The 19,635-nt window shown below is 48.7% G+C and overlaps 1 protein-coding gene across 3 annotated transcripts in view; it reads right to left on the minus strand.

Moving 5' to 3' along the window:
* PECAM1 (platelet and endothelial cell adhesion molecule 1) overlaps positions 1-19,635 on the minus strand; it is a 68,126-nt gene that overhangs the window by 17,484 nt on the left and 31,007 nt on the right. For all 3 annotated transcript variants that reach the window (XM_075994683.1, XM_075994681.1, XM_075994682.1), the window contains 9 exons: positions 19,175-19,450; positions 16,622-16,870; positions 14,200-14,475; positions 10,996-11,283; positions 10,204-10,311; positions 8,784-8,811; positions 8,002-8,075; positions 5,993-6,043; positions 4,845-4,907 (listed from right to left, as the gene is read on the minus strand). In XM_075994683.1, coding sequence (XP_075850798.1) covers positions 4,845-4,907; positions 5,993-6,043; positions 8,002-8,075; positions 8,784-8,811; positions 10,204-10,311; positions 10,996-11,283; positions 14,200-14,475; positions 16,622-16,870; positions 19,175-19,450 — 1,413 coding nt within the window. The remainder of the gene's footprint in view (positions 1-4,844; positions 4,908-5,992; positions 6,044-8,001; positions 8,076-8,783; positions 8,812-10,203; positions 10,312-10,995; positions 11,284-14,199; positions 14,476-16,621; positions 16,871-19,174; positions 19,451-19,635) is intronic.

Below are 19,635 nucleotides of genomic sequence, written 5' to 3' on the forward strand. Positions count from 1 at the left end.
CACACTCATGCACACAGGGTGTGCGCGCACGCACGCACGCACGCACACACACACACACCCTGAGGAAACAGGTGGAACCTGGCCATTTCCCCAGCTCCTGCCGCCTGCACAGAGGACAAGGATTTCTCACTGTGAAAAGGTGCCCGATGCAGTCTGGGCTGACATTCTGCTTTTATAGGTGGGGAAAGGGAGCCTCAGACAGGCTAAGGCTCTCCTTGTGGCCATGGTCAGGGCCAGGTGGGCATTGTTCTCTTAGGGGCAGATGGCCTGGCCAGACTATGGACTCTAATTGCGCTGAGATGCTCCACTCTCACCTACTGACCCTGCACACACTCCTCTGCTGCCGGCACTGCCCTTTATCTTTGCCCCAGTCCTCCAAGACCCCAGACAAGCCTCGCCCCTGTGTGCACCCCGAGCTCTCACCCCTGTCTGTGCCCTGGGCAGGGACGTGTGCCCCTGTGCTCCTGCAGCACTCTGCCTGTGACACACTCATTTTGTCCCTGTGAATTCTCCCCTGGCAGCTCCTGAGCTCCCCCAGGGCAGCAGATGAGGTCTCTGGCATGGGCATGACCGCTTCCCAGGCTTGCACGGCTACCTGAGGACACCTGTCAAGGTTTGAAGTGGCAGTGAATGGTGGCGGTTTCTGTGTCAGAACCCACATGCCAGGAGAGAGGCTGGGGGTGGTTCGGATCCTCACCACTGAACCTGGGGCATCTGTGGTGACCGGGGCCTTGCGGAAGGCATCATAGTGACTCCCCAGGCTGCCAAACAGGAGTTGGGACTCAGTAGAGTGGCTGAGATACCCGGGGACCCCACAGCTGGGACAGCAGAGATCCACACAACCCTCCACTGTCTCTCTGTGGCGCCAGATTGGGGGGCATAGAGGGAAGCTCTAGGGAGCTCTATGCCTGCTGGGCGTAGGTCCCTCAAGTTCCCAAGGCATCCTCTGCTCGACAACAGGCCTGGGTGACTCATTCGTCCAGCATAATAAACTAGACACCTCCTGTGTGCCCTGCACCACGCAAGAGGAGGTGACCGGCCCCGGTTCCAGCTTTCGAGAGTTCTAGGCCGTGAGGCAGACAGGTGCATGGGGTGGGGGTGGGGGATGGGGGGTGGGGGTGAGGGGGTACTACCAGCCCCACAGTGGGAACTGGGGAAGAGGGGACTAAGTGGGAAGTGAGAGCTCAGTGGCCAAGCCTGAGGGCCTGGACACCGCGAGAGCCCCACCGTCCCCCACACATGAGGGCCGGCTGGGAGACCTCTCTGGTCACCTTGGGGACGCCCTAACCCCTCTGGACATGCGTAGCTCCGCTCGACCCCCTTTCTCCTTGTAACTCTTATCAACCCAGACAGCAGGGGTGGCTTCCACTTCTTGCTGGAGCTGCTGCTGCCCCGGGTCTGGCCTGCTCTGCGACAGGGGTCAGCGCATCACTACTTCCCGCTTCTGTGCCCGGTGGCGGCAGCTGCCGGCTAATGACTAATCCAGGCCAGCGAGCTGTTTGTCTCTGCTGTCGGGATGTTTCCGGATGGGGCTTTATTTTGGCTTCTGTTTTTCCGTGTTAACAGAGGAAGAGATGGCTTCGACGTCATGGGGTTTTCCCAGCAATTAGCCTCGGAGCAAACACGCAGCAGACCAGGATTTAACGAGTTCCTTCCCACCCCTCCTCCACCCCAGTGACCACTTGGGCGGCTGCCAGCCAGGGTTAGAGCTGGACGTGGCCCCTGTCCTCCCCTCCACAGGAGGAAGAGGAGAGGCCTTGAGAACAAGACCAGGCCAAGTTGATCGCCACTGGCGTGGAACCCACAAAGCCCTTTCCTCACCTAGTGACACCCCCTCCCCACTCATGGGAAGGTGAGGCTGAGGCCTGACCCTCCCCCAGCTGCCCCTTAGCTGCCAAGGAAGAAGCTTCCTCCAGAAGCTCTCCATTGCCACGGAAAGGACCTCATTCCAGGTCTACCCGGGACCCCCTGCAGCCCACACAGCTTTTGGGTAAGTCAGGAAAAGGTGACCAGCGAGGTTGGTGCACCCTGCCCCTGCACAGCTTGGCAAGGAGAGGGCAGGCCCCTCGCCCCTGCCTCACTCACCCTGTCCTAGGGGACTCTGTACCTCCCTCTTCCCCTACATTCAATCCCTCCCAACCTTCAACCAAGAAAAAGAAAGTCACATGTTACTTCCAGGGACACATTCCCAAAGAAATGGAAAATGGACACTTTTCTAAGAACAAAACCCTGCTTCTTCCTTCCCCTTCTAGCTTCTCTCAACCCAAAGCCATCCAGGTATCCTGCATAGCCCTCAGAGCTCTGCCCTACTCCAGCCCAGCAGCTGAGCAAAGCCAGGGCCTGGCCCTCTGTGGGGAGTGGCACCGGACGCCCTATGCCAGGGCCCGGTCCACCGAGTGCTCAGTGGAGCGTAGAGGGTTAAAAATGGAGAAGACAGTGGGTTTTTCCACTCACATTCAAAACTTTTGGGCATGGCTGGGCATGGTTGCTCATGCCTGTAATCATAGCACTCTGGGAGGCCGAAGCAGGAGGATTGCTTGAGGTCATGAGTTCGAGACCAGCCTGAGCAAGAGTGAGACCCCCATCTCTACTAAAAATAGAAGAAATTAGCTGGGCATGGTGGTATGTGCCTGTAGTTCCAGCTACTCAGGAGGCTGAGGCAGAGGATCAACTGAGCCTAGGAGTCTGAGGCTGCAGTGAGCTATGATGATGGGGACTCTAGCTGGGCTGATAAAAACAAAACAAAAATCAAAACCTCTGGGCAGCCCTGCGTTCTTTCTCACTTTTCCCTCCAAACCTGATCTCCCTTCAAGAGGAAGTGAGCTGCTACTCAGGAGACCACGCTCACAGTGCCTGGTGACGGAGGGGTGCTATGTGCCAGGAAAGGCTGGCGGGGAGCCACCACAGTCCCCTCCAGACTCACTTCTGAGCACTGCTGGGTGTCGCAGCAATCCTCCTGCCTCAGCCTCCCCAGTAGCTGGGACTACAGGCATGCGCCACCATGCCCGGCTAATATTTTCTATATACATTAGTTGGCCAATTAATTTCTTTCTATTTATAGTAGAGACGGGGTCTCACTATTGCTCAGGCTGGTTTCGAACTCCTGACCTCAAGCAATCCGCCCGCCTCGGCCTCCCAGAGTGCTAGGATTACAGACATGAGCCACAGTCCCTGGCCTAGGGTCTTTTTAAAAGATAGGAGTAGGAAGCTGTCACTTCCCTGTCTAAAGCCTTCCAAAGGAGGAATGGAATGCAAAAAGAATGTTAAAGGCCCTGCATCAGCCCCAGCGCTAGCTGAGTGCTTCCCTCTGCCTCACTCACCCTGCAGACACAAGGGCCGCCTTCCAGATCTTAACTGCGCCAAGCCCTGAGCTGCCTCACTCTGCCCTTCCTGTTTCCTAGAGCTGCCTACCCCTCCCTCCTGGTGGGGCTGCCTTCTCTGCACCCTTCAGGCCCTGTTTAAATGCCACCCCTCCAAGAGGCCTCCTGAAAAGACATCACCTTTTATGCCTTCTCATTGCACCCTGTTCTTCTCCTTCTAGGCACTTACTATAGCCTGATACTGTCGCTTCTGGGCTCAGCTCCCTTGCAGGCTGTCCCCATACTAGGAAAAGATCGCATGTCCTTTGCTGCTTGCACAGTAGCTGTTCCATCCGTGGGCCTTAATCACTTGTTATCTACCAAGCGAATCACTTAGCAGTGATTAAAGAGGCAGAGGACTTCAGGCCTGCTACGTTTCCCGCCCGTCTCGGGTCCAGTCTAGACCTGGGCGTGGGGTGCCCAGGTGGCTGTGCAGACTGGCAGCACACAATCCCAGGCAGGCTGTGGGAGTGGTGCCCAGCGATGCAGCACACAGGCTAGGGGCTGTGCAGGACAGGCCTGTCAGGAAAGTTCTGTGCACACACCTGCTGACAAGACCGTGCTAATCAAGAAAGGAGGAAGTAATCCAACATTCCTCCCAGATCATGGAGCAAGAGGTGACTTCAGGATGCCATCGCCGTGTGGCTCTGGCTCACGATGGAGGGCTCAGCCTGCAAAACTGCCCCAGACCAGTCCTAAGGAGCATCCCAGCAGGGTAGGGAGGTTCTGAATGACTATTTCCTTTGAATGGGCAGGAGCCCTCCGGTGAGCTAAGGAGGAGGAGGGTCAGGATAGGCAATGTTTTTTTATGGTGCCAAAAGCAACTGAGATGGACATTTTGGAGTTTGCTGTGGCCCAGCCCACTCTGCATGTGTCTTCCCAGCACAGAGATAGGGACTCCCGGGCAGGCCTGCGCTGGAGAGAACCGTGCACACACGCACACGAAACCTGAGCTGTAAAACCAGTGCCACTGTTTACACTGACACGGATTTCCTGCTTTCAGAAAGCCTTTACCCAAGTGTCCTGCTAGGTAGCAAAGCCCTCGATACCTTGAAACATGCATTTGGTTTGCACAGATTCAGTCTGCACAAGCAACCTTAGGAACACATGGATTGGCCAAGGTGGTGGGTACCTCTGGAAGAAAGCCTAAACACTCAGGAGTAAGGCTGCCTTCAAAGTCTCTTGCACAGAAATGAATTGCTCAGCACTTACTAATTGCCTGGTACTTAGTAAGTGCTCAGTAAATGTTATCTATTATTAGTAGCATCATAACAAATAATTATTGAAATTTTACAGCTCAGAGCCTCGGCCAGGGCCTTTGCTTCTACCTTATGCAGGCCCAGTATTTGTGCTGTGACCACCTTGCTTGGAGCAACTGAGGGTGCCGGGCTCTTCTCACTGGGCACAGCACCCCCACCCCGGCATCTCCACCCCAGCCAAGAGCAGCAAAGCATGGCGACTCACTCAAGGGAACACGGCATTTACCTCTGTGAGGCTCAGCTGAGGACACTTCTACTTCTGTGTACTCCACGTCCAAGTTCAGAGGCTCTGTTAAAAGGAACCACAGCATTCTGTGTTTAGGCAGAATCTTTTTTGGGGTCCTGAGACCACAGTAGAGATTTTCATTAATATTATTAAGGTATTCCATATTTCGATGGGGTGGTTAGACACAAGGGTAACTCCATTCCAGCTGGGCAAGGCAGTACAAGCCCTGTGCTGGTCTGTGAGGCAGAGACAGGACCTCGGGGCCAGGGGTCTAGTCCCTGACCCTCCCATTCCCCGGACGTGGAGGGACCCTCCCGCATCGGTCCACGTTTCTACAGTGGGAGGACTTATAACAGGTTGGTAGAGACAGAAAACAGCCCAGTATTAGCCACGGCAGTTAACCCAGTTCATTCTCCCTCAAAATGCTGGCAGCCTTCAGCATGGCTGCAGGCCTACAGAGCTGTCTCCAAGATCAAAGGAATCTCAGGAAATGGGGACTAGGGGTCGCCAGCCTAAAAATGCTTTCAGAGTGTGAGGCAGGCAAGTTAATAAAGTTGCTCAGAGTTCAATGGTGAAAGCTAGGAAAGTTGTTTTCAACTCAAGATAAAGTTGTTTTGTTTTTAAAGCCCCAAAGACTCAGGGGTTCTCATCCGCTATTAAAATGATGATTCTGAAGTCAAGGATGCTTTTCAGAAAGAGCCTTTACAGAATCCTTTCACTTCTCTAGGAGTTAGCGTGTGAGCAGCTCAGAGCGGAAAGGAATTCTGAAAAAAATGATTTAGCCCAATCCCTCTGAGCTTTAGATGGAAGCAAGTGATGCATTGTTAATTGTCTGTTAAAATCTCCGCCTCTATACCCAAGAGAAAAGAGGTTCTGCTACCTTATTCAGCAGCCCGTACTGAGGCAGGAAGTTGCTTTTTAGGGATAACCCTGTTCTTCCCTACTTGGATTTAGGTTACTTTCCCATTAAGGACACTAGATAGCATCTTTGGAGAAAGCAAGTAGCCATCTCTGTGTACACAGCAGTTAGTCACAGGGTCATTAAGAGGGGTGGGGAATTATCCACGGGCCTGAAAGTTAGTTTTCTTTTCCTGTAGGTCCTTTCCTATGCAAAAGTATCTAATAAAAACACTTAATTAGGTAATTACCTTTATTATCATTTATTGGTTTCATTGCATGGTTTCCAACATCATCGTAACCTATTTGAAAAATAATTAGGATGAGTGACAATGGAAATTCTAGTTTTCTATAGCTTTTAAAATATTCAGTGCCACTAACAAAGGAAGCCAATCCTGATTTCTTCGGGGTAGGTGACAATCAGTCTCTGGGTTCTGGATCCCCCTCCTTGGTCCCAGGTGGGCCCCATCTGACCTGCTGTGTGGTCCTTTCCTAACACTCATGGGATGTCTACCATCCCATGGGGGGGGGCACTTCTGTTTGTGAATTATTCAGAATTCAGAATTGTTCAAAGTGAGCAAGTTCATTGGAAATTGAACCTCTTTCTGGAAGAGACCAGCCAGTACTCACAGACATGAAGGACACTGGTTAACTAACCCTCTCCAGTTGGGAATTGGATTGATGAAAATATGGTTTAAAGAAACTGCAGCATTGGTCAGACAGGGTGGCTCACACCTGTAATCCTAGCACTCTGGGAGGCCGAGGCAGGCAGATTGCTCGAGGTCAGGAGTTCAAAACCAGCCTGAGCAAGAGTGAGAACCCATCTCTACTATAAATAGAAATAAATTAATTGGTCAACTAATGTATATAGAAAAAACAAGCCAGGCATGGTGGTGCATGCCTGTAGTCCCAGCTACTCAGGAGGCTGAGGCAGCAGGATTGCTTAAGCCTAGGAGTTTGAGGTTGCTGTGAGCTAGGCTGACGCCACGGCACTCACTCTAGCCTGGGCAACAAAGCAAGACTCTGTCTCAAAAAAAAAAAGAAAAAAAAGAAAAAGAAACTGCAGTATCTTTAGGCTATCACTTCAGTGGGCACAGATAAACAAAAGTTTTTGTCTTTTTTATCAAATTGTTCTTTATTTAAAAAAGTTGTCACAGGCCAGGCGTGGTGCTCACGCCTGTAATTCTAGCACTCTGGGAGGCCAAAGTGGGAAGATCACTTGAGCTGAGTTCGAGACTCTCACTCTTGCTCAGGCTGGTCCTGAACTGCTGAGATGAAGCAATCCTCCCATCTCAGCCCCCCAGCCAGAGTCCTGGGATTACAGGTGTGAGCCACCAAACCCAGCCTAAATGTAGTTTCTTAAATAATATATTTGCTCTTTCTATTGGCACATTACTTTTATTACTATAAATATTTTGTTTTCCTTTATTAAGGTTCATGATTCAATAGTATAAGAATTTCTCAATTCTTAAAATATATTCCTCCAGTAAAATATTTCCTTATAAAAAGCATATCCTAACAATTTCTTAATTTGTGGGACACTTATAGAATTAGAAAAGAACATGAGCATTCTATTCTCAAACCTGCTGATAAAGAAAGAAAATTGCTCCAAATCCTTAAGGGACAGGACTTTTTGTGTGAAGTAATTACAGCCCCCCTGGGAAGGAAGTAGCATTTGGCATTCCAGCTAAAATGCTGGAGCAATTTTCTTGTAGACCTAATGAGATTTAAAGAACTCTGAGGACTGGCCACCCACCCTGAGCTGATCCTGGAGCTGCAATGAGCCCCCCAAACCAGGTATTCCTAATTGAAACACTTTTTAAAATGCTTCTTCTAATATCTAAATCTTTAAATTGGTTTCCCTTTGTGGTAAATTTGAAATAAAACTGTCTGGTGCTTGTAATAATATCCCGTGAGAAGATGTTTGACCAATGCTTTAATTTGGTATCTGGTCTCTGCCTTGCAAACAGAGAATTATTACACTAGAGCAGTATTCAAAGTCTGTGCAGGTAACAAGGCATTGGGATTATTCTCCACCTTTCATTCTATAGGAAATTCAGAAGGTGGTGAAATTAGAATAAAATGTACCTTTCCTTTTAAGTTTTTGATTTACTAGCTCACCATCCAATGGCTGATTAGATGAAGCCTGGCTTTCCCTTTCGCCTCTAAGCCCACCACTCACAGATCCTGCCTCTGAGAGGGCTAGGAAGCGTGCGGCAACTTGGGAAAAATCAGCAATGGACAGAGATCATGACTTTACCATAATGACTGTTAGCCTCCACGTTGGGATCTGACACCTTCTCGTTGTTGGAGTTCAGAAGTGGTACTGCTGGCCTTAACATGAAATTTTAAAAGAAAATCTTTATATATACATATAAAAGAAAGAATTTTTTGGCTCTAATCCCAAAGCAACAAAACAACCAAGGGAACATCATGAGAAAACCAGGAAGACTTTTCCAAAGTGAGGAAAACTTTACTCTTTCTTTTGGCAAACTGATATCTTTTTCAACTCTAAGATTATTTAACAAAACTTTTTGCTGTTAAAATAGGTATCAGGCCAGGACCAAAGGAGTCCTTTACTAGGCCCCTCTCGATCCCCTGAATTCCCCACCCTGTGCCACTGTTTCTTTCTCTCCAGAACAGAGCAATGATTTCCATACTTTTGGATTTTTGATTTCAAAAACAGTAAAGATAGTAAAACCATTTTTTTAAAAGGCCAATTCTATTTTGCCAAGTAAGTAAATTTTAAAAATTTTATTAGAATTTCACGAGGAACGGGATTGCACAAGTAATAGTGTAGGAAGGATGTGATCTCAGAATAAAGACCATTCTTCCCACGAAAGGACAGTTGGCAACGGTCCACTGAGACAGACACACACACACACACACACACACACACACACACACACACACACACACACGAGGACAGTTCATATTTTTCTGAGCTTGCCAAGAACCACTAAAAACTTCCTAAGGCCTGGGGTCTTCCTCCAGACATGCCCACCCTGCCACAGAGCAGCCGCCCCTCACAGCTGCACCCACCTGGACATCTCCACTGGCATCTGCTTGGCTTTAAAAAAGAAAGAGGAAAACCCAAGTCAGTGTAAGGGACTGACGTCCGTACCCAATAGAAACACTCATTTCAACTACATTTGACTATTCTGATTGAATACCCATAAAAAGAGAGAAGAGAAAGCCAAATATACTCATCCTTTAAAAACAAAACAAAAACAAAGAAAAGAGGTGTTTTCTTGGTCTTATACCAAGAGGTTTCACATCATTTCCCCAGATATATGACATCTTGAGTATTTCGGCAAGAATCGCCTTTCGTTAGTGGAATGGGATGGAGAAGGAGACAACGACATAGGAACCAGATTAGCCAGATGAGCAGGCAGCTATCTCTTTGATTCCAGATAATTCCAAGAAGTAAAGGTTAAGTCACTCCCTGTGCTTGTGCTTCTAACTCCAAGCTGTCCTGAGACCGATCCCAGGGTTTGTCCTGGAGCCTGTCTCCCCTGAGGGGTGGCAGCTTTCCTGCTTGAGGAAAATTCCAGGGCCCCTCCTCATCCCACCTGCCCCCTTCTGTCCTGAGCAGCAGCACCAAAGGCTCCAAAAGAACCCACAAAATTTTTTTGCAGAATTTCCTGGTGCTGTGCTGTTTTCCTTGAGTCTGGGAGAAATGACTCTGATCGACGAGTGTCAGCGGGTAGATAGATGGAAATCACGGCACAACTGGCAGGTTAATTAGGAAGCATTGGCCGGGTGCGGTGGCCCACGCCTGTAATCCTAGCACTCTGGGAGGCCAAGGCAGACGGATTGCTCGAGGTCAGGAGTTCAAAACCAGCCTGAGCAAGAGTGAGACACCATCTCTACTATAAATAGAAATAAATTAATTGACCAATTAATATATATAGAAAAAAACAAGCCGGGCATGGTGGCGCATGCCTGTAATCCCAGCTACCTGGGAGGCTGAGGCAGCAGGATTGCTTGAGCCCAGGAGTTTGAGGTTGCTGTGAGCTGGGCTGACGCCACGGCACTCACTCTAGCCTGGGCAACAAAGCAAGACTCTGTCTCAAAAAAAAAAAAAAATTAGGAAGCATTCAGTGTACGTGTACGGGTGTGCGTGTGCAGACATGTGCACGTGTGTCTCTGTGACACCCACACCCCACTCTACTCATTACAGGACCAGGTGCAGCTAAAACAGAAACAGCTTCTTCTGACCACACACAGATGCAGCTTCCTCCAGAATCTGTCTGATCTGGCTTGCCCAACTAGGAAAGTAATACTTTCGATTTTGCCTCACTGAATCCAGAGCCAACAAAAGCTCCAAGCCTACCAGAGCCAAAATCTTTGATTGCCAAGGTGGTGCCCCAAGGGGGAAAGTTGGTTACGTCTCTTCAGCTTCCCTTGCAGCTAACGCGCCACCCAGCCTGTCAGAACAGAAAGAAAGAACCATCCTCACCCTTGGCTTTCTTCAGAAAATAGCATTTGGCCCCAATGACCAAGGTGGCAATTATCACTCCGATGGCAATCGCTGCAATGAGTCCTTTCTTCCATGGGGAAAGAAAGACTAGAAATGAAAAAAAAAAATTTTTTTTCTTTTTTAATATATAGATTCTCTCTCTGCCAGCAAGAAATGATATCAGGTTTAAGCAACAAGTGAGACTGATTTCTCCAGTGCTTGTGTCTGCCGTCTTCCCCCTGAGGGATCCCCTTGTAGCTGGTACAGGAATGGTTGTTTCTGCTACAAGCAGCCGTCTGCTGTGGTTTTCAAGGAGGGAACAAAACAGCTCCACTAGAGGAGACTTTGGTGGGCGGGTTCAGCCCTCCTCCTTCTCTCAGAAACCCCTTCCACCCACACAGGTGGACTCCCCTCGCCACATCCTCTCTGCAGGACCCATGCCCTTGGCCACAGGTGACCCAGGGGTGGACGTTTGACCCAAGGTCAGTCAACTGGTGTCTCTCTGCCAAGAATTTGAAATCGAGACTGTGCGAAATGCTCTCAGTTCCTTATGATAATCCATTCCTCTTTTTCCTGAAGCTAATTTGAGTAAAACACTTCCACTTCCTTATAATAATTCTTCTTTTGTACTCAATTTGAGTGGGTTTCTGTCACTTGCGAGAGCCTGGAGGACATTGATGTCTTAATCCTCAGTCACAAGAGCTAAACTCCCCCCAGGCTCTCCACGAGGGGTGTAAGAGGCCCTTGGCCCGTGAAGCCCACACTACACCTCGGTGCTGAGACCTGACTCACCTCGGACTGGCAGTAGGTTGCTGTGAGGGGCGCTTCCGGCAACGGTGGCTCTGTTGAAGGCCGTGCAGTAATACTGTCCCTCCTGCTCCTTGCTAGCCTGCGGCTTGCTCCAAAATACCTGGGTGTCATTTGAGATCACCTGGTGGAAGAATTTGTTCTCCTTTTCTCTGTAAAACCTATAGGTGATGGGACCAGACCCTTCCTTCACGGAACAACGAAGCACGATTTCCTTCCCAGACTCCACCGCCTCGCTCAGCAGGATGGAAAGCTTGACCTCGCTCACGGGGGCTGGAAAGCAGGAAGAGGATTAGCATTGCTTTCCCTAAATGCGAAACAGCCGCTGCATAGGGGCCGGGCACCTCTCGGACTCTGACTCGGACTGGGCCCCTCGTTCAAGTCACTCCTCTCATCCCACCTTCTTCTCAGTTCCTCCCTTGATTAGCCCAGAAGGGTGGCCAAGCCACAGACACCTCTTGTCCTCACTTGTTCGGTAAACACAAGACACCAGGGACACCTCCCTTCACTCATCACCTCGGAGATCACTGGCCACTCAGCCTGACTATTCGATTAGCTTCAGCTGCGTGCTCTGTTGAGGTGTGTGTGTGTGTGTGTGTGTGTGCGTGTGTGTGTGTGTGCGTGTGTGTGTGTGCGTGCGCGTGCGTGCGTGTGATTGATTTCTCTCTCTGCTTAGAAAGACTCATGGTGCTTCCAGATCTTGCAAATAACCTCGACCCACTGCCTTCTCTGGCTATCATCCTGCTTTTCTCCTTTTTCCCTTAAGCTTTCACATCCTCATTTCCCACTTTCTTATCACCCCTGAAATCTGACTTCCATTCTCTGCTCTGACACTGCCCTCTTATCTCTGGTTTCGAAGAAACTCAAAAGGTTGCTTGATCCCTTGACCAATGTCCTTGAGTCCCCTGTGGATTAAATTAAATGGTGGATGTTCTTCCTCCAGGCTGCCAACCTTGCCCCTGCTGTAGTTCCACTGTCCCCAGCCCTTCCTGTTGAACTCAGCCCTCTCTGGGCTTCTGTGCAGCCTCACAACCCCGATTCTCCTCCTTCCTCACCTGCCACCCCTGCTTGTCACTATTCTTTCTCTTGTCCTAGAAATATGGACTTTCTGCAAAATTCAGTCCTCAGTTTTCCATCTCCTCTTTGGTGATTTCACCTAGATTCATAGCTTCTATTCCTGGGCATTTAACACCTAAACAGGTAGCTCTAGTCCAGGTTCCTTTCCTGAATTCCCAGTTTCCCTTTTCACCTGGGCATTTCCACCTGGAAGCCCAGCCAGCCTCACCCCCAGCAGGTGCAAGCAGAACTCAGCTATCTCTTATATCCCCTCCCCTGTTCCCGCCTCCATGCTCCAAAACCCTGACCCTCAAATGTCCTCCCAAGCAGACATCACTACTACTGCGAGAGTGCACTGGCCAGCAGAGGGGCATTCTGACTTGAGTTGCTCTCCCATGAGCACAAGCAGTGGCGAGACCATGGAGCTGTCAGACAGAGGGAGCAGCGCCAGGCCCAGGACGGCAGTGGTCCCCCGCAAGGGCAGACTCCCAGAGGGTCCAGCCCCACCTGAAGGCCTCTGTCACCGTGAGGCACCAGGGGGTAGTGGCTCAGAGCCAGACTGCCTGCGCTCAAATCCCAGCTCACCCCCACCAGCAGTCTGCCCTAAGCCTTAGTTGCCTTACTATAAAACAAGGGCGATATTACTACCAGTCTTACGTGGCTATTGTAAGTATTAACTGGAATAACTTGCTACAGTACTTCACACAGGGTTGGACACTTGATCAGAGGTCAGTAAATGTTGCCACTAATATCAACCCAATTGAAACCAACAGTTTCACATGAGCTTCTGCATTAGCCTCTGAGGTATCCTGAGGTCTGAAGTCTCCACCCCTTCCTGTGGATCCAGCCACCAGGTTGATCTTCCTGAGAACCCATCTCACTCCATCCTTCCTTCCCTCTTATGGCTCTTCATTGCACACGGGACGATTCCCAACCTCTCAGACTGGCATTTGATCCCCTTCACACTTGGGATCTGTCACTTTTGTAGCTTATATCCAGTGGTTCTCCATTCCCAGCCTTTGTTTCCAGCCATCTGATTTACCCACAGTCTTCCCAAACGTTCCCTGGAGCTATTGGCTCCTGTGCTTGCTAGAGATGGCAGGCCATCTTCAGCCATCTCTGCCCCCCATTCCCAGCTCTTCCCCAAAGCTTTTCCATCCGAGCTAGACCCTATCTTCCGTGCCCTGAATTACTGCCACCATCACCATGAGGATATGGTTCATGTGACAAATAATCAAGTGTTGCCTCTAACATGTTTTCTGTGCTCGTTTGTACTGTTATTCAGGCATCTCCCCGTTATTTAATCAGGAGATCACGTGTTTCTTATTATAGCATTGAAAACTAAGAATATATCTTCTCTTTTTTTTTTATATGTCCCATAGCATTTTGTGCTTACTTAATGTTAACTGGGAAAATATGGCTACTATTAGACTATACATTAATAGAAGCAGGACTTTCTCTATCCAATCCATGTCCACAGCAGCATGTGCACATAAGCAATTATTAAACAAGAAGGAGACAAACTATGAAGAGGAGGAAGCCTTTCTCAGTTCCTTCCAATGGATGCAGAGTATGCAAGAGATGCAAGCAATGGCATAGCCACCCTATATACCCAGACAATGGTATATTTTTCCTGAGTATGAGAATCCCGGACAAGTGTTAGCAATTCCCATGAGACCATGGCCCGTAGCTGTCATTGCTGCACATTCCACCATGACAGAGGTGCCCCACCAGAGGTCAGCAGTTGAGAGAAGCCTTGGTCTATTGTTCTCAGAACTGAGAGGTGGCTCTCAGTTCATCCAAAAAAGAGGAAATGCTAAGGGAGCCCAAACACACAACTTCAGTGCTTCCTGGAGTCAGAGCACTTGCACGCTTATAATATTTTAGCACTTCACTAGAACAGTTCTGAAAAGAGATTACATTGGTCACAGCAATAGTCCCCCCCAGATATTTTCTGGCCCCATTTACTGGGCCTTGGTCATGCTTTGATGCATATCTTGCTTACGGACTTTGTGCAAGTACCACCCACTTCTCTTATTGTCCCCACAATCCCTGGGCAACCCTAAACCTTCAAAAAGATATTAACTAAAGCCCCAACCCCACACAATTTCTTCTCATAGCATCACAACTTACCTATCACCTTGACCCTTAGGACCTCACTGAACATTTTGGCGTGGGAATGGCAATTATCGGCGACACACTGGTATTCCACATCCTTGGTTGGTTTATCTTTGAAGACTGCAGGATCGTTGGAGTTCTTTGTACAACCCTCCAGAACTCTATTTGCTTTTAAAAGCTGATAAGCAATAGGCCAAGTTCCATTTATCGATTGGCAACTGACTTCTATGGTCTGCCCTTTTATGACTTCAGACTGGGCATCGTGAGAAATCCTCGGCTCAGAGAGCATTTCTAGAACCACAGAGGGAAAGACCGTGTATTAATACAGTGTTGGAAGCAGGAGCTGAGCCTCCAGTCCAAGAGGTTTCCTTCTCCAAAGTCTGGGCTTTGCTTTCTCTGTCACTGTAATTTCAAATGCCTGCCTTGTCTACTACCTTCACAGGACTCCTATCATGCTGTGTGTGTGTGTGTGTGTGTGTGTGTGTGTGTGTGTGTGTGGTGAGACAGGAGATGGAAAGAGAAGTGCAATAAGCAAAATAAAAGAATGACACAATTTCGGCCGGGCGTGGTGGCTCACGCCTGTAATCCTAGCTCTCTGGGAGGCCGAGACGGGCGGATTGCTCAAGGTCAGGAGTTCGAAACCAGCCTGAGCAAGAGTGAGACCTCGTCTCTACTATAAATAGAAAGAAATTAATTGGCCAACTAATATATATAGAAAAAATTAGCCGGGCATGGTGGCACATGCCTGTAGTCCCAGCTACTCGGGAGGCTGAGGCAGGAGGATTGCTTGAGCCAGGAGATTGAGGTTGCTGTGAGCTAGGCTGACGCCACGGCACTCACTCTAGCCTGGGCAACAAGTGAGACTCTGTCTCAAAAAAAAAAAAAAAAAGAATGACACAATTTCAAGGAAAGCATTACATCCCCATCAATTCATATTTATATTTTAATAGAACTCTCATGCACATGTACTCATAAATCTACTTCTCTGGTGTTGAGCAAAGACACAGCAAAGCATAAGAAAAGTATAAGAAGTATTCAGACAAAATGTATTTGAAAACAAATTCTTCTGAGTATCTCAGCCTCTCCTGGTAGTGAATTGCATTCCTCAGGAGACAAGAATTCTACCAGGTCATGATTTAGATATTAGCTTATATATAAGCTTTATAAAATGAAATGAGCTCCTCCTAAGAACTACAAAAAAATTAAAACGTAACAACTCACATTTGCGTCTTGCATTCTTTCCTTTTGAGTTAGGTGGGTGGCTAGAGAGTCCACAATAGGCTAAAACATTCTGGTTCATTTGAGACTAAAATCTTGGCTGGATAAATCACAGCCACAGGTTAAACTAAAGGACTATGGTTGAATAATAACATGGACAGTGACAGCTTGACTGGAGATCTATGTTCATCAAGACCGTTGCTACTCAAAGCGTGGTCCAGGGGCCAGCAGCACCCCTCGTTAGAGATGCTGAATCAGGCCCCCACACAACCTACTGAGTCAGAACCTGTGTCCGGGTCTTGTATGCACACGCAAGCCTGAGAAGTCCAGCTCTTGGAGGTCCAATACTGTGTTTCTCCGAAAATAAGACAGGGTCTTATATTTATTTTTTCCTCAAGAAGACACCCTAGGGCTTATTTTCAGGGGATGTGTTATTTTTTTTTACAACAATCTACATTTATTCAAATATAGTTAAGTCATCTTCTTCTGGAACATCATCATAACTCTCCAAACCCTGACTTCCATCCAGAATTTCTTGTGACTCTATTTCCTTTAGAACCATTGACCCCAATCTCTCATGTCGAGCAACAGAGCTCTCTTGGGGCAGATGAGAAGGGCTGCTTGTCTTCTTTACCATTCTGCGACAAAATGCATGGGTTGTGCAGATATGCTGCGTAGCCACACCCGCCACTATGTCTTATTTTTGGGGTAGGGCTTATATTGCGCAAATGCTTAGAAATCCTGCTAGGACTTATTTTATGGGTAGGTCTAATTTTCGGGGAAATACGGTACCTACATTCCGCCCACCAGAAGTCCTGCGCCTTTTGGTTAGCCAGGTTATGGATAAAAGTCTGGGACTTAGATCTTCTTAAATTTTAATGTTGACTAAGCAGTGTTTCCCCTGTGACCTTTCGGGTGGGTGCCTGCTCCAGGGGCCAGCATCTTGCCCATTCGGAGTCTGCACCATCAGCACACCGTCACAATAAAGCTATGAACTTGATTTTGGCCGGCGTTTCCTTGCACGGCTTCTCTCCTGAGCTCTGAGCGGGAATACCCACTTCTCTTCAGCCTCTCCATCTCACCCTTCTCTCTCTCCCTTCAGTACTTCCCCTGCCTGGGTCTGATCTACCTTCAGGCTGGACAGGGTGGCAGCTGGCGACAAATCCCCTCCCTCCCATCAATCCCAGGACACCCTCTGAGTCAGTGAGGCCGTACTCACCACACACCGATATCTGGACTGTGTTGCTTTTCTTGACTACTTTGCCGATGGCAGCGGTGCAGGTGTACGCCCCGCTGTCCCACTCCGAGGCTATCTTGGTGAAATTTTGAGCCTGTGACACAATCATGTCTTCCTTCTGGAGGGTGAAGTTGGCTGCAGGCGCTCCTGGGATGGAGCATGACAGGTTCAAGCTCTCGCCTTGGTCCAGACGTGAAGAGGAAAATTCCAGTGTCGGCTTGGGAAACAGTTCTGAAAAACAGTGAGCGGGAATGGGGCGAGATGTGTCTGGCCACCACCCTGAAGCCCCTTCCTGGAGAGCCCCTTGGCCCAGCAGCTATTGGCAGCACCAACTCCCAACTTCCTGCAGAAAGTTTCCCTTCACTTCTCATACACCTGATGCTTACGCTGTTAAGGAGCTAGAGTTCATTCTTTGCCTGGGATTCCAAAGGCAGATCTTACTCTCTTGTTAATCCAATTTATTTCACAGACGTGGATTAGACAGGTCTTGCAACTTGTAAGGGAGCAAGTGACAATTTCACGCTCACTCGTTCATTCCTACACTCACCCATTTCATTCCACGGCTGTCCCTGTGCTGGGCACCTTGCACACAACTGGGAGACAGGGTGGATAAGAAACAGTCCCTGACTTCCAAGTGCTCACATCCGGTGGGTGATTCCGACACGCCGTTTGCAGCAGAACCCACCCATAGAAGGAACACTGAGCCCAGGCTTGGGAAATCAGGGAATGGCCTCGTGGAGGAAGTTTTCCAGGGAAAGTGCCCTGGGCAGAGCATCTAGGCTGCTAACACAAGATGCTATAGACTGATCTATTTATGTCTATGAATTCTTCAAAGGCAAATCCTGGTGTTAGGCAGTTCTCTACCCCCAATAAGTTGCCCTGCATATAGAAAGTGCTCAATATACGTTGAATTAGTACTTTCCTCTAATGAGATGATATAAATCATATCAGTAAAAAATATCTCGAGCCATCAAAATATTGGTCATTATCAATAATTAACTAAATTGCTAACACACACTGAAGACCAGCAGAACTCAACATATCTGCCAGTCGCCCAGCTGGATAGTTGGCAGCCTGTCTATGGTACCGGGGACAACTGCTGACACTGCACACTCAATGCTTGACACATACGGGGCTTTTGGTAAATAAGTGCACGAATGAATGAATGAATACACACGTGCATGAACAAACACTTGTACTGGGGAACCAAGAAGTGCTACCTGTCTCTGCCCTCGGAAACACCATCATCCAACATTCATTCCTTCATTCAACAAGTATGTATTGAACCCCTACTGTGTGCCAGGCGTTGTTCTAGGTGTTAAGGATACAGCACTGAACAAAATAGACCATGTTCCTGCCCTCAGCAGCTTACGTTCTAGTGGCTGAACACATACAATAACAAACAAAAAAGGTAGAATATTTTTCTGGAGGTAAGTATTTTAGAGAAAAATGAAGCCGGGTAAGGGGGATAGGGATCTCAGAGAATGCTTAAGCTTGTGGGCTCGGAAGTCAAACAGGCTTAGAGGGTGACACTTGTTCTGCTACTTGGTGACCCTGAAATCCTTGGGTGAGTTATTAACCTTTCTGTCTCATTTTCCATATCCCTAAAGTGGGTACCATAATACCTGCCTCCTAGGATTGTCATGAGCATGAGATTAAAATGTATATAAACCTGTTGTACAGTGTACAACTAAGGGGAATTGCGACAATTAGTTTCGAGTTTACTAATGCTTTCTCATTCGTGGCCCCATCATAGGACCCATATGTGGGATCTAGCATAGTGCTCGGCACAGAGAACGGATAAATATATTAATAACATAGTAATGGAAACGTTAGCTAACATTCGTTGGGTGCTCACTCTGTACAAGGCATGGAGCTAGTGCTTACAGCATAGTTATCTCCTTTATTTTGTTGAGACAGGGTCTCTCTCTGTTGCCTGGGCTAGAATGCAGTGGCGTCATCACAGCTCACAGCAACCTCAACCTCCTGGGCTCGAGCGATCCTCCTACATCAGCCTCCCAAGTAGCTGGGACAACAGGCATGTGCCACAATGCTCAGCTCATTTCTCAATTTTTTTGTAGAGATGGGGTCTCACTATGTTGTCTAGGTTGATTTCAAACTTCTGGTCTCAAGTGATCCTCTCACCTTGGCCTCCCAAAGTGCTGGGGTTACAGGTGTGAGCCACTGTGCTCAGCTCTAGTGATCTTATTTAATAATTATAACAGTCCTGTCAGGTGAGCGCTATCAATAGCCCCATCTCTCAGAACTGAGGCAGGTTCAATAACTCACCCAAGGTCACAGAAGCAATGATGGGCAGGGTTGGGATTCGGCACCAGAGCTTGCACCCTCAACCACCACACACGCTGCTTTCTCGCTCAGCACTGACTATTCCCCACGAGCACCAAAGCCCCGCCTGAGCACATTCATTCGGACAAGCAGGGGCAGAGAACGTATCAGCTCTCCTCGGCCACCCTGGATCCTAGCACAGTAGCTTCTTGCCCTGCCATAGGCCAACGCCCTCCCGCAGCGGCCTACCTGTTATGTTGACCACGATGCTGCTGACCTTGGATATGCGGCTGGACTCCACTTTGCACGTGTAGTTGCCGTTGTGCTCCACCATGGCCATGACCGAGTAGGTGGCCTCCTCGCTGTGTTTGCTGTGGGCCACAATCACCTTGTCTTTCTGGATTATGATTTCTGGAAACTCCTGAGCCAGGGGCGTCACTTGAATGGTGCACTTAATGTGCAGCTGATCTCCTTCTGTGATCATTCCGGTGGGGATGACATGGAACTTGGGAACAGAGAAGGATTCTACAAGAGAAGAGGACAACTTGGTTGGACTCAGTTTCAAATCTGGGCCACGGGAAGGCACCCCCTACTCTTCTGCCCTTCTTGCTGGTGCCCCATTTTCCAACTTCTGATTTTCCTAATTTTAAAAATTCAATCTTTCCTCTCTAAAACCTTCACCTAAGCTGCTCTGATGCTCTCTCCCTTCT

The sequence above is a fragment of the Microcebus murinus genome, chromosome 18 (genome assembly GCF_040939455.1).
Source record: "Microcebus murinus isolate Inina chromosome 18, M.murinus_Inina_mat1.0, whole genome shotgun sequence".
NCBI classification, from domain to species: Eukaryota; Metazoa; Chordata; class Mammalia; order Primates; family Cheirogaleidae; genus Microcebus; species Microcebus murinus.